The following is a 14,924-nucleotide window of genomic DNA, read 5'->3' as shown; positions in this document are numbered from 1 at the left end:
ATTCACTATGGACCCCAAGAAAGAGACGGAGAAAAGAGGAAAAGAAAAGACGAAGAAAAGAGTTTTTTTGTCCGTACAAACAAAGCAAGAGATCATAGAAAAGCCTGAGAAAGGGATGCGTTTGGTTGATCTCTCCAAAGAATATGGCCGTAATGCATCTACAATCACCACGTTATTAAAACAAAAGGAAGTTTAAGGAGTTTAAGGCATCGTGTGGGTGGTTGGAGAAGTTCAGAAGGAGGACTGGAATTCACTCTGTTGTTCATGGTGGGGCAAGAGGGTATGAACCAAAGAGGGCAAAAAACAATGAGGACAGCAGTTAAAAGGTTAATGACCGTCACTTTTATTCTTTACTCTGTTCTTCGTTTTTTACATTATGCACAACTCTCATTTATTGTGTAATAATCTAATTGCAACATGTACTTGTTACATGTTTTGTTGCATTTTTATGCTTCATAAAGCATTTAGGGGCATTTGGGGGGCTTGGAATGAATCAGGGCATTTGCTCTACTTACGAAATTTTAACTGACGTAATTTCTTCCGGAACCTATTTGTTTCGTAAGTAGAGGTATCACTGTATTATAACCCAGCGGTTTCTTGTATTTATCAATACTATCTTTAATCTGTATCAGTATGAAAAAGGTTAACTTGGTGTTCAGTCAGCATGAAGACATTTGTGTACATTAGTCTGCTCACAATGGGAGAGAGGAAAATAATTCTGAAGAGAGCAGCAGTTCAGAAAAAGTCTCTCAAAGAAGAAATCCAACTTGATGTCCACTCCCCTCACCCCCCAGAAGATGAGACGAGGACAGGATTGGTTGAAACCGCGGACCCGCCCACCTGCAGACGTCTCCGTCGTCCCCCAGTGAAAGGACGCTGTCGGCTCCACCTAGTGGCGGCAGGTCGACACTGCAGTTTCGGGACACGCTTCAAACCGCAAAGGGAAAAGCCGAAATTCCAAATTACATCAGTAAACAGAAATGCACATGTATGCTTTGCTATTTGCACACCATTCTTTTTCCACCATAACAGCATTTCTAAACTCCTTTGATGATTGATCCTCCTCCTCCTCTCAGTTGATTGATTTAAACTACTTTGTTTAATGTGGATCGATCTACTGGCGCCCCGATATAACAAGAGTTAGAGTCCACGATCATTTTCAGTCCTGAGTGAAAAAGAACCGCAAGTATGTTCTTCCTTTCTATCGATGTGAAGCCGTGGAGCTCTGAATCCATACCGTCATCCACAGCGGAACAAAAACCTGGACGACTTCCTGGTCGGACGTTTTTCTGGGGGACAACAAGCGGAAGTAAACAAATACGTGTCGGAGCGTAGCTTGTTCGTTCCTGAAGTCAGTGGAAGTCGGTTTTATCTTAATCTTTGTGCTGTTTGGTGAAGTCAACAAAATGTCCTCACTAGACTCTCTGGGGGGTGTAGTGATAGATGGACTAGGAGCTGCTGGAGACCAAGTTTGTGGAGCTTCAGGAAAAACTACCGTCAAGAACGAAGAAGAGAGAATTCATCAACGCCGACTGCTGGAGCTCTGCCTGAGAGCCCGACTGAAGCTCCACAGGATAGGTACCCCACCCGACCCCCGGTCGGAGCGGCGGTCCCCCCGGTCGGACCGGCGGTCCCCCCGGTCGGACCGGCGGTCCCCCCGGTCGGACCGGCGGTCCCCCCGGTCGGACCGGCGGTCACCCCGGTCGGACCGGCGGTCCCCCGGTCGGACCGGCGGTCCCTCCGGTCGGACCGGCGGTCACCCCGGTCGGAGCGGCGGTCCCCCGGTCGGACCGGCGGTCCCCCGGTCGGAGCGGCGGTCCCCCCGGTCGGACCGGCGGTCACCCCGGTCGGACCGGCGGTCACCCCGGTCGGACCGGCGGTCCCCCGGTCGGACCGGCGGTCCCTCCGGTCGGAGCGGCGGTCCCCCCGGTCGGAGCGGCGGTCCCTCCGGTCGGAGCGGCGGTCCCCCCGGTCGGAGCGGCGGTCCCTCCGGTCGGAGCGGCGGTCCCCCCGGTCGGAGCGGCGACACAAGGAAACACTTGAGATTTTTTGTATTTAATTACTAACTTTCAGCATCACAGAACTGAACTCTCGACTGGGAACAACTCGGTTCGGACGGAAAAACTGCCTCCGTTTGTCATTTATCGCTAACTCGCGGTATGCGGCTAACAACGTCGCTAGGACCCCACAGGTAGGGATATCTGCCAATTGGAAGCGCTCCAATTGGCTCCCCGGACCCGGTGGGCGTTCCCATGTGAAACACTGCTCCGGAGCCTGCTTCAAACATGAATAAACCACGTGACTGATGACACCAGGTGACACACTGACGCTCCATTCACCAGTGCGGTGCGCTGCCAATCGTGTCAATATTCCTCGTATTGATCACATTAGCGTTCTGATTGCTAACAGTTTGCGTCGTAATTACTTTACAATGGATCCAACCGGAGTAGAGGTTAGATCTTGTGCCCGAACCCGAGTTCGGGGCCGACCCGACCTGAAACTCGGGTCGGGTCGGGCTTTAACACCGTCGGGCTCGAGTCGGGTCGGATTTTTTTTGGACTCGGGTTCAGGCTTAAGATCCGGCCTGAACTTTTTAAATAAATATATATATATATATAATGTCTCTCAAACGATCTATGGGTATTAAACTAAGGAATACCCTTATAAAATAAATAATTTAGGTAAAACAGAAGGCGCTGTATGAGGAACATTCATCTACAACACCTGCTCCGTTCCCTCCGTGCGTCAGCTGTATCTCCTGTCACCTTACCTTTCCGATCGTACGCGCTGAAGGTAAGAAGAAGTACACTTTATTAATCCCCGGAGGGAAATTACACAGTCACTCAGGTATATTTTTATATGGTCTTTGTGTTAGTTTTTAACGGCAGTCAGTGTATACACAGGCCCCGTGAAACACAGCACACAGGGGGGCCTGTAAGCATGCAGTTAGCGTTAGTACACGTCAAACATCACACATAGGGAGGCAGAGTGACGGGCAGCGGCTTCAGGAACGCGCCCAATTGAGCAGGTAGAGGTAAGATCTTAAGCCCGAATCCAAGCCCGAAATTCGGGTCAGTTCTGGCTCAAAATGTCAATAATTACGTTCGGGTCGGGTCGAGTTGGGCTTTAATACCGTCAGATCTTACCTCTAAACCAGAGAAATCCCAAGTATGGCAACATTCAGAACTGGTGCCGTCGAACAAAGTAGATTTTAATTTCTGAGAAACTTATTTTCAGGCTCTGTTGGTCACACAGTAGAAAATAATAAACCACACACGTCATTTTTAATTTGCAGGTGAAGTGTTTGCTTTGTTCCAGCACCTGACGTACAGTAATAACACGTCATCAATGTTGAGGCGTTACCGATCCAGACGTGACAATGTAGCCGGTGGTGCTGCTGTGATGACGTTACAGGATTCAGACTTTTATCTCTCAACATAGACCTTGTTTTTTTACAGTGACATTAATGGACTATGTAACTCACACACGAACACACATGTATATATTCATATTAAATATACATATGTGAACATGTACCGGTAATCTATATCTCTTAATGCTTTATTGAACCCTGCAAGGACCAATGATCATAAAACAATTTCCTGTCATATTTGGCTACAATGTAACAAGCAAGGATTAACACACTGAATCAGATTATATTCGGTTTTATTCAGAAAATATATGTAATACAGGAAACGTCAAAGAGCTGTTTCCTGGACTCATTGATCGTTGTGTGGTTGCAGTACAGACACCCTGCCAAAGGGGACGTCCACGTTCTCAATGAATGGGGCATTGTTTTCAGTTTTTGGGACAATTGTCAGAAACAGTTCAAAGTCCCATGGGGGCCAATCAGACATCACTACCCACAGCGCATCTTAGCTGTCCTAATAGGTGCCTGACTACAATTAACAACACAATAACGTAATAAAACATAGGGAGTTTACAACATTCCACGTCCCCAAAGCCAACTTTGACAAAGCTCTCCATCTACCGTTCAATCTTCGTTCCTACCCTCACCTATGGTCATGAGCGATGGGTCATGACCCAAAGAACCAGATCGCGGATACAAGCGGCTGAAATGGTCTTTCTCAGACAGATAGCTGGTGTCTCCCTTAGAGATAAGGTGAGAAACACTGCTGTTCGCGAGGGGCTCAGAGTACAGTCGCTGGTCCTTTGCGTGGAAAGGAGTCAGTTGAGGTGGTTTGGGCATTTGGTGCGGATGCCTCCGGGACGCTTCCCTAGGGAGGTATTTCTGGCACGTCCAGCTGGGAGGAGACCTTGGGGCAGACCCAGGACCAGGTGGAGGGATTATATCTCAACACTGGCCTGGGAACGCCTTGGGATCCCCCAGTCAGAGCTGGTGGATGTGGGGGGAAAGGGAAGTTTGGGGCTCCCTGTTGAAGCTGCTGCCCCCGCGACCTGACTACGGATAAGTGGTGGAAGACGGATGGATGGAATTTACAACAGTAACTGATTTCCTGACATGTTTGCGTTTGTGTCGTAGTATTAGTTTGTAGTCATAGTAACATGATTCTCCTGTTGTTGTCCCTCCAGATGGTCCACAGCATCATGTCTGTAAGGAGGAGGAGGTGGAGGTTCCTGCTGACCAGCAGCTCTGGAACCAGGAGCTGAACTCCAGTGTGGACCAAGAGGAGCCAGAGGTTCTCCACCTCAAAGAGGAGCCAGAGGTTCTCCACCTGAAAGAGGAACCAGAGGTTCTCAACCTCAAAGAAGAGCCAGAGGTTCTCCACCTCAAAGAGGAGCCAGAGGTTCTCCGCCTGAAAGAGGAACCAGAGGTTCTCAACCTCAAAGAAGAGCCAGAGGTTCTCCACCTCAAAGAGGAACCAGAGGTTCTAAACCTGAAAGAGGAACCAGAGGTTCTCAACCTCAAAGAAGAGCCAGAGGTTCTCCACAGCAGTCAGAAGGGAGAGCAGCTGGTCCTGAAGCAGGAGACTGAAACTGTTGTGTTGACTCCTACTCATGAGGAAAATGACCAGAGTGGAGATCAGACTGTGTTCATGAAAGCTGAAGATGGTGCAGCACAGACAGAGTCTGTTGTCCAGCTGCCGGTTATCGGCTCTGTGGTGGGAGCACCAAACATTTACCTGATCATCTATAACAGCTTTCATGTGTCCGTCAGCCGTGATGAGAGAGGAGAAACAAGCAGAACAGATGTTGAGACTGAGGCTCAGTTTCAGTCCCAGGGAACAAGTAATACCAGGAAGAAGCCATATGTTTGTACAATATGTCAGAGGGGTTATGTCAGACGCAGCACTTTGAATGACCACATGAAAATCCACACTGGAGAGAACCTTCACAACTGTGAAACATGTGGGAAATGTTTTAAGTCAAACTTTGAGTTGATAAGACACACCAGAATCCACACAGGTGAGAAGCCGTATGGTTGTAAAACGTGTGGGAAATTTTTCACATGGAAAACTTCCTTGACTTGCCACATGAGTATCCACGCAGTTCAGAAGCCTTGCAGGTGTCAAACGTGTGGGAAAGATTTTATCGACAATAGAGCGTTGAGAACACACATGACAGTCCACACAGTGGAAAGGCCTTATGGTTGTAAAATATGTGGCAAACGTTTCATACAGAAAGGACACTTGACTGACCACTTCAGAATCCACACAGGGGAGAAGCCTTATGGTTGTAAAACATGCGGCAAACATTTCACACACAAAAAAAGCTTGACTATCCACATGAGATTCCACACAGGAGAGAAGCCCCATGGTTGTAAAACTTGTGGCAAACATTTCACACAGAAAATAAATTTGACTCGCCACATGAGAACCCACACAGGTGAGAGGCCTTATGTTTGTAACACATGTGGCAACAGTTTTACAATGCATGGCGACTTGACAAAACACATGAGATCCCACACAGGAGAGAAGCCCTATGGTTGTAAAACATGTGGCAAACATTTCCCACAGAAAGCAAACTTAACTCGCCACATGAGAATCCACACGGAGTGAGAAGCCTTACAGTTTTGCATTAGAGGAGAACGTTTCAGGTATGTTTGTGACACAAACGTGTCCACCCTGTTGTGGTAAATTTCCATTGTTTAGGAATGTACAGGTAATATTCTGTTCTTTCTGTATCGTTCACCAACCAATATGTCTCAGAACCATCCACTTTGAAACAAAAGGAAATGTTCTGTCCTAAAGCCTCCTGTGCAGTTTAATCCTAAGACACAATATAGATGAATCTGTGGAAGTACATTTGCTCTTAAGTCGAACTAAAGTAATTCTGTCGCCAAATTTTTTTTGATATGGAATGAATGAAAATAGATTTTCCCTTTCTATCGATTTGAAACAGTCAAATTTCGGATCCGTACTGTCAGCTCCTGTGACAAAAATAACCTTGGATGACCTCCTAGTCGTAGGTTCTTCTGGGTTACAACAAGCGGAAGTCAACAAATTTATTGGAATTTTTTGTGGGTGGGTAGTTACCTTACATTCATCGTCATTAAATATTTTCTCACGTTTACTCAACTTTCAAACTGAGAACAAATCAAATGTCACATTTGGGTCAAATAGTTCTTTTTCGAGTCGTATTGAATGGAATTATGTAGTTTATAATGAGGGAATGAGAATTTCCAGCTTTAGAAATTGATGTTTAACATTTTGTTTATTTCTAATGACTTGATTATCTAGGGTTCAGTGAATGTGTGATTGAAGAATTCAGTCTTTATTATCATTGCTTCATTATTCTTTCAGGATTTCATTGTTAATCACTCAAATATATGATAGTTAACCAATCACATATAACTTGAGGTTCCTATTACACCTGTGATGATTTTCTTGTTTGATGATCCGTATGTAAAACATGTAACCTCCTACTTCATCTATTAAATAAAACACTGCAAGAGATACCAGCAATCTGGAGAGGTGATCACACTGCACTGGGTCTGCTGGTGTCTCGCCTGCAGTAGAAAAACTTGTGTCTGCCTGTGTCTGTGTGCATGTCTGATTGTTTCTTACAGGATGTCTGGGGCTTAACTCTGACATCCTACTTGGTCCTTGGAGCCAGATTCCTACATACTTGTGAACCACCAAGTCGGGATAAGGAAGCAGAGAACGTGCATACGTCTCCAAAGGGGACTTGAAAGTCCTCGTGGAGTGAGTTCTCACGCGGCCAGCGGATTCCTGCCTCGGCTCGGGGGAGACCAGGCTAACGGAAGTCTGAACAGCAAATCAGCACGACATCGACGACAAAGTAGAACCAATCTTTTTGTTCCGTGTGAGGTGTACTTACAGTGAGCTCCAGCCGTCTAAAAGGTCAGACTTTTTTATTCAGTATGTGTGTTTACATTTAGAAATTGGTCTCTTCAAAAACTATGTTGGCAGTAAAAATGGTCCAGGCCTTTTATTTCATGTCTTATTTTTGCAAGCCCAAGTGCTGTTCTTTCACATTGAACACAAATTAAGGTCAGCTACTTTCCGACAGATAAACGTTCCACGTCGAAGACACGTTCCTCGAGTCAGACCCAAGACCCAATAATGAAGTTGTGTGGATTTGATTGTTTCCTAAGCGGAGGAGAAAAATATTCGGTTTACAGTCCTCATCCTCCCCCTCTTATTCTCACTCCTCTGGCTCTGCCTCTGTTGGCATCCACTGTTCCAAAACAGACAAGCTCACCTGTTGCCCTTTTATGCTAAAGCTGTGATTGCTAATTGTAACACTGTGGCAAGTGTTTGCTGATGTGGTGAGTCCATGCACATAGTAGGACAATTAAGTTTAGAATTATGAATGACAGTGTGTTCCTTGTGAAAACGAGATTTTCTTCATGAAAATTGTGTCTAATGAAGAGAATTGTGTGTAATGTTGTGAAAAAAGTGTGTTTTACAATTAGAATTTCAGTGCAAAGCAGAAATTGTGTTTGTAGTTTAGCAGAAATGGTTCAGGGGGCTGGTGCATGAGTTACATGTTGTGGTCATTGTGTCTCGAGAAAAACTGTAAAAATACCCAGCTACAAATCGACATGGCTTCAATCCACTCATTCCTGTCACCTGTGTTGCTGCAGCCACCTGTTTCCCATCTCCAATCAGGCTCCACCTACTTAAGCTCAGGTCAAACCTCAGGCCCCACCCAAACGGCACCGAATCTTTCTTAAAACGCAAGTTTTTTCTTGTCATGCCTCCCGTCCACACAACAACGCCGATATCCGGGAGGAAAACGCAACTTTCTAAAAACACCGGGTCTGCGTTGTGTGGACGCTGTATCCGCAACTTTTTCTATCCGGGGGGTGTGTACCTGCAACGGGAAGATGCGCCGATAAACATACTTGACACTTGAATATTTGTTAGTTTCTTTATGGACGGCCATAGATGATAGAGAGGCGGTGGACACTCCGGGCACAACACCAATGCACCGCAGGCGAAAAATCTCATTGCTGCTGAAATTTGTGAGGGGCCCAGTGAAAACTGCTTGGTCTGACATCAACTTTAGCGACCTCAGACATTCTCAGGCGTGCCTGAGTGACACCACATAGAATACAATTCTTTCAAACTTGTTTATCTTTAGCCATTAGCTTTAAATAACATTAAATATTGCCTACCCTGGCCCCAAAGATATTAATGGTTTTGAAATATAAAAATCATTCGCAACAGCGAATCAGTGTCCTCCATCTAACCCTGTCTTCTCATCCTCTTCTCTCACACCAACTACCTTCATGTCCTCTTTCACTACATCCATAAACCTCCTCTTTGGTCTTCCTCTAGGCCTCCTGCCTGGCAGTTCAAAACTCAGCATCCTTCTACCAATATATTCACTATCTCTCCTCTGGACATGTCCAAACCATCTCAGTCTGGCCTCTCTGACTTTATCTCTAGAACCTCTAACATGTGCTGTACCTCTGATGTACTCATTCCTGATCCTATCCTTCCTGGTCACTCCCAGAGAGAACCTCAGCATCTTCATCTCTGCTACCTCCAGCTCTGTCTCTTCCTCAGTGACACTGTCTCTAGACCAAACAACATCGCTGGTCTCACCACAGGTTTGTACACCTTTCCTTTCATTTTAGCTGAAAATCTTCCTCCGCTGACCTCTCTTCTAGTCTCCATTCATACCTTTACTAACCCAACTTCTTTCCTGGAGTCTCTGCTCTATGTCCTCACAGGTTTTCTCAGGTTCACCCCTTGTCCACCCATCCTCTGTGGACCTGCTCCTTCCATCCCACCAGTACCAACCCTCATCTATCCATCTGCTGGGGTCCTGCTACCTTTCCTCTTCCTTCCACCATACAGTCATCCAATCAGCTGTAATTGTGCCTTGAATTTACCAACTAGATGATGGGGAACATGTACTGAAGACAACAACCCAGGAGTTGGCGAACGCAGCCTAACTTTCTGGTCCTCAATTCAGCATCTGCATCAAATGGTCTGACTATAACCATAGACACTGACTCTATCTGGACTATCTGACACTCTGTCTCTCTTTCTATGACCCTGTCCTTATCTTCTTTTTCTTTTCCACCCAACCGGTCAAGGCGGATGGTCACCCATATGAGTCTGGGTCCTGCCTGGAGTTTCTTCCTCATCAAGGGAGTTTTTCCCCACCTCTTATGCTCTAGGGGGTTCAGTTGGGTTTTTCTGTCTGTTAAAGCACTTTGAAATGTCTGTTGTGATTAAGCACTTTATAAACTAAGGTTGATTGATTAAAGGAGACCCAAGCAGAAGCAGTCACACAGTCCATATTGAACGACCAGTCCGGTTTGCTGTCTAACTGCATTAGACAGATAAAGATCGGGACTAAAAAAATCCAGCCCGACCAGACCCAGGCCTGCGGGTATTAAAGCCCAACCCGGCCCGACCAATTAATTTGATTTGCAGGCCCGAGACCGAAACAAACCTGAAATTTTATATTTGTGAGGACTCTGGAGGGAATGCATCAGTCAGACCCGGACAAGGAAATGCTCAGAAGGGACTGATTGCTCGATGCCTGTGCATAATCTGTAACTCATGTTTAGTAATTGAATAGCAATTACCATGCAGTGCCTTCTCTGTTTTACTTATTTTATAAAGGTATTCCTTAGTTTAATATCCACAAATCATTTGAGATACATAATATTTATACATTTATTAAAAAAGTTAGCGAAAGATAAGCCCGAGTCCGACCCAACCCAAACGTAATTATTGACATTTTGACTTGGACTCGGGCTTAAGATCTTACCTCTAATTCCCAGGTACTAGTAGTTTCCTACCGCCTCCACCTCCCTGTCCTTGGCTGCGGAGGTAGAGGGGGGGTACCCGCCTGAAATCCAGCACCGTCTCCTTCGTAACAGAGTCATCAAACATAAAGGTCGTTTTGAACTTTTGATGACCAGGAAGTGACATCAGCGCGTCATTCATGTCGGTGTGGTGGAACACCTCAGTGGATTAAAACTTGACTTAGCCTCTAAACCCCCCAGGAGAAAATTAATTCAGCAGATGTTGAGATGAAGAAACCAGAGGGCGGGGAGTGCTCCACCACTGCCCCACAACAAATCGTACCCTGACCATCAACAGCGATAGCACATAATGTCTACGATGATGGTATTTATGGAAAAAAAAACCACACCAGAAATCCAATTCAAACCGTTATTGATGTACAAACAGAAAAAGCTGAAAGGAAAAGAAAAAGATTGATGTACAAACGTTGCCCGTGTGTCGGGTATACAGGTTTGACTCGGTGTTTCACAGTCCGTCATGCCATTTATATGAAAACACAAAAAAGTCCACACATTCAGAAAAGAACCCAGGAGCTGTCACCTCGAAACAGAAATGTTAAAATCAAAAGAATGTATTGGTCCTTAATATAAAATGTCTTTACATTTGTGTTTTAATGGGATCATGTTACGCAGAGCTGATCAATCAGAATAATTAACGATCGACACAGCACGTTCCTACTGGTGTCCATCTGCAGGTGCAATCAGAGATGGAGTCATCAGATACTCCACCAACCTGCTCACAATATGGAGTTTCATGCCACCTTGGCGTTGTACGCATCCAACTGGGCGTCCAGCTCCTCTGCGGTGATCTGAGATCGACTTCCTCTCCCCCGACCTCGGAACCCGAGCCCTCGGCCTCCTGGCCCCCTTTTCTTCTGGTCAAACCGGGGCTGTCCGAGCCTGCTCCGGTCAAAGCCCCTGAGAACAAGAACATCAAGCGTGCTCCGATTACAACCTGTGTTGTCAACTCAGCACTGATAACTGTCTGCCAGGAAAGACGGACACGTACCTTTTTGTGGATAGGCCAGTCTGTGGGCTGCCCTCTGAGGTGAGGCGTTGGATTTTCATGGGGAGCCCTGAAAAAGAAGACTTTTTTTCTGCGGCGCTTTGGTCCACGAGGACATCAAGAAATGAATCCAGTGAAATGATGGAATTCTCATCATTCGACTTCGTTCAGACTGGAAGCATCTGAAGTGTGTTAAACATTTCACGAGGGTCACACCTCCACACACAACAAAGTCCCACCCATCAGTTCACCTGAATTCCCTTTCCTGGTCATAGCAGGGGATGATCAACGAAAGCCCACGTCCTCCATCACCAAATCCACACTGGGCCACAAAAGCCAAAGCTGGCCCCCCCTTCGGGAAGGGGCTCCTGCCAGCGCGCCCAGCACACCCTTATGGTAAGGGGGGGCCCTACCAGGGCGCCCAGCACCCTAACCTACCCCCCCCGCATCCAACCACCCCCCCACACCCCCACCCTAACCCCACTCTCATCCAACCAGTTCTCAATCATGGCAGGCATGTCCTCAAGTTGAAATCCACACATGGCCACACCAAACAGCTCCCTGACCTCCTTCTACACCCCCACCCCGACCCCCACCCAGTTAGGATCCGGCACAGAGCGTTCAGCGTTACGTCTCCCCAGGAATTTCCTTCCTGCTGGGAACTCAAACACCGAGTCAGCCGGAATAACATCAAAGTGGAGATGCCATCTCTGACTGGAGGGGTCTGGACAGGGGAGGTGGTGTGAACAGGGGGAGTCTCAACATTGCAGGGGGGGGGGGTTGAACGGGAGGGGGTTCTGAGACATCATCTGTCACTTATTTACATTCAGGTCCGTTGAAACTTCCTAAAAGAACGACTCAGTTGATTAACCCAGATTAACCCAGATCAACCCAGATTACCCAAGTGATGTCTCTCATGCTAATGACCCTCATTAGTAAACAAAGGCTCGGTGAAACTCGCATTTCAACGACCCTCTTTGATAGTATTGACTATGCTTTTTTTTCTTTCTGAAGACTCCTGGTTCTAAGAAATGAGTGATACTAGACTTATATATACACACACACACACACACCCAACAGCACGTGAAGCAGCACCAGAACGCGTGCACCATGGGAACTGAACCTTACCATCCAGCGGCACACCGTTGTAGTGCTTCATGGCCTTCAGGGCGTCGGCCATACTTTCAAAGTGAACGTCGGCACTTCCTGTGCTGCGACCAGAGTGATCGTAGTGCACAGAGACTTTCCTCAATGCACCAAATTCTTCAAACAGCTCCTGGAGAGAAAACTAGGGTCATCAGACGGTTCAACAACCTGATGCTAAGGAGAAGAACAGCTTCAGATCACCACCTTCAAATCCGAGTCAGAGACACCGTAGTCCAGATTGGAGACCAGAAGCTCGCCGCTCGTTTCTGCGCTGTCTCCTCGGCGTTCGCCACTGTGCTCCTCAAACATGTCATGTGACCATTTGTCCGGTAAATCTCTGGGCTGCGAAGACATGAGAAGAAAACACCAATCACACCCGCAATCACACAGGTTCCATGTGTCCATAATAGCAAGTAAAACTTCCAAGTAAACATTGAGTAATATTTTGTATGACTGTATTTTCACATAGTGAATGCAAGTTTTCAATTGCCGGGGGGTGTAAAACCACCCTTGTTGTGGAGTGTGTGTGTGGGGGGGGTTACCCCCTCCAATGGGGGGATCCGGGGGTCCTCCCCTGGGAAATATTTTAGAAAGCGGGGTTGTTTTCCTGCATTCTGGTGCATTCTGAGGGCAAAATCTTCTGTTCAGTTTACCTACAAAAATACACTAAAGCCAACAGTTCAAGCTGAACTCTCTTTATTTCTGTCCTACTTTATGCAGGAATGAATGTGAGATTCAACCACTGAAAACTTCCATTCACTCTGTGAAGATACAGTCATAGAAAATATTACTCAATGTTTACTGTTAGTTTTACTTGCTATTATAGCTAGCGAGGTGAATACACATTTACATGCATCACTGGTTATTTCTGCTGGTCATAGGGATCAAAAGTCTAAGACTACAAACAAGTATTGATAATATCTTTCATTGACCTTTAGTTGGATTCTTAATTTATTTAGATCGATCGTCCTCTCCTTGTCTTACACCAATTCGCGGGTTTAGCTTGTAAAAATAGAATCTTTTTGTTTTTCATTGGACGAGAGGAGGTCATGACTCGAGTGCATATTTAATGATCAGGTCACCTCGACTAAATTCTGTCGGCATGCGGAAATAGCAGCACTAGCGAGCGAAAAAGTTGTAAGTTTTAGCCTTTTTTCTGTAAAAATAAGAACGCCACTGTGGCTACACGGTCTGAAAACCTTGTAGCCAATTTGGAATTTACTTCGCCTATGGCGAAGTGGCGAATGGCTAGCGCAAGCCCAGCCAACCCCTAACTCAACCCAAACCACCAACCCGAACCCCTTGCACTAACCCAACCCGAACCCCCAGCACAAACCCCTTACTCAACCCGAACCCCTAGCACTAACCTTTAACCCAACCCAAACCCTCAACCCCGAGCACTAACCCCTCACTCAACCCGAACGCCTAGCACTAACCCCTAACCCAACCCCCTTACCCTAGCACTAACCCCTAACCCAACCCCCTTACCCTAGCACTAACCCCTAACCCAAACCCCTTACCCTAGCACTAACCCCTAACCCAAACCCCTTACCCTAGCACTAACCCCTAACCCAACCCCCTTACCCTGGCACTAACCCCTAACCCAACCCCAACCCCCTAACCCGCCGGTGCCCGTCTGTCCCCGGTGGACATGTGGCTGGATGCTCCCAGCTTTCACAGAACCGGAGGACACCGACCAGCTGTTAGCTTTCCTGTTAGCCACATTAGCATCATCCTGTAATTCTTGAAGTTTCTGCACATGTGACGGACTCGTTTCCGGTGTGACGTCACTCCCGTTCGGCTGCTCGTTTCCTACCCGGGTGTACGGGGAGGGTCTGTAATCTCTCTGCCGGGTGAAATCGGTCCGCCGGCCCCTGGACGACCCGCCGGCCCGGCCGGAGGGCTCCCTCGGCCGGTACGATCCCTCCCCGCGGCTGCCGCCCCCCTTCTTGTTGAGCCTGATGATGTCGTCCAGGGACATATCCATCTTATCGACCATGCTGGACCTCTGAGCTTCTACGAACCACTTCTGCTTCTCTTCCTCTTCCCGCCTCCTCCTCCTCTTCTTCTTGGGCTTGTGGCAAGTGGCTCTTCGCGTCCCTACCGCCACCTACTGGACATGTCGGTGAAAAACAACTAAAGCCAGTAGGACCGAGCTGTCGTTCGTTTTATACCAGTCTTCCTTAAAGGGACTGTAAAGTTAATTTTAAGTGACACATATGTTATTCATCATTATGAAACATAGAAGAAAATATAAATTTTATGTGTGTAGCATCATCCGTTTGGTCAAAAAAGCTTAAAATCTTCGCCGCAGCAGCTTCCGCATCCAGTGGTCACGTGGGCGTCATACGTCACTTCCGCCCAAAAGCTTGACAGCCATAAGAAACAATGCAGCTCTAGACGCGATTTACACCAAAAGTATCATGATTACCTGTGAGGTGAACGGTTGTGTCAACAGAACAGCAAAAAGACGCGAAGACAAGGACCTGTCGTTCTTTAGAATACCTTCTGGGAAGGTATCGCGCTAAAAATGCTAACGCGCTAGCCCGTCAATGG

At 46.9% G+C, this 14,924-nt stretch overlaps 2 protein-coding genes across 2 annotated transcripts; one reads left to right on the top strand and one right to left on the bottom strand.

Moving 5' to 3' along the window:
- Nucleotides 1-589: 589 nt before the first annotated feature.
- On the top strand, nucleotides 590-6,115 carry LOC137600048 (zinc finger protein 260-like). The gene is made up of 2 exons (XM_068321406.1): nucleotides 590-1,578; nucleotides 4,555-6,115. The coding sequence occupies exons 1-2, from the start codon at nucleotides 1,407-1,409 to the stop codon at nucleotides 5,979-5,981; spliced, it is 1,599 nt and encodes a 532-aa protein (XP_068177507.1). The 5' UTR covers nucleotides 590-1,406; the 3' UTR covers nucleotides 5,982-6,115.
- A 4,013-nt stretch (nucleotides 6,116-10,128) lies between these two features.
- LOC137600077 (aly/REF export factor 2-like) lies at nucleotides 10,129-14,489 on the bottom strand. Its single transcript, XM_068321460.1, has 5 exons — nucleotides 14,185-14,489; nucleotides 12,573-12,710; nucleotides 12,351-12,498; nucleotides 11,226-11,292; nucleotides 10,129-11,134 (listed from the first exon to the last, which is right to left on the bottom strand). Exons 1-5 carry the CDS (start codon nucleotides 14,365-14,367, stop codon nucleotides 10,969-10,971), a joined length of 702 nt encoding a protein of 233 aa, XP_068177561.1. The 5' UTR covers nucleotides 14,368-14,489; the 3' UTR covers nucleotides 10,129-10,968.
- Nucleotides 14,490-14,924: the final 435 nt, after the last annotated feature.

Source organism: Antennarius striatus, chromosome 8 (assembly GCF_040054535.1).
Source record: "Antennarius striatus isolate MH-2024 chromosome 8, ASM4005453v1, whole genome shotgun sequence".
Taxonomy (NCBI): domain Eukaryota; kingdom Metazoa; phylum Chordata; class Actinopteri; order Lophiiformes; family Antennariidae; genus Antennarius; species Antennarius striatus.
This window is presented reverse-complemented; position numbering and strand designations above follow the sequence as displayed.

Coding starts and splice junctions, on each gene's coding strand:
- LOC137600048 (XM_068321406.1), top strand. CDS start 1,407: ATGTCCTCACTAGACTCTCTGGGGGGTGTAGTGATAGATGGACTAGGA. Junction 1,579..4,554: donor ACTGAAGCTCCACAGGATAG/GTACCCCACCCG, acceptor TTGTCCCTCCAG/ATGGTCCACAGCATCATGTC.
- LOC137600077 (XM_068321460.1), bottom strand. CDS start 14,367: ATGGTCGATAAGATGGATATGTCCCTGGACGACATCATCAGGCTCAAC. Junction 12,711..14,184: donor GACCCTCCCCGTACACCCGG/GTAGGAAACGAG, acceptor ATGTCTTCGCAG/CCCAGAGATTTACCGGACAA. Junction 11,293..12,350: donor CAACGGTGTGCCGCTGGATG/GTAAGGTTCAGT, acceptor CTTCTTTTTCAG/GGCTCCCCATGAAAATCCAA.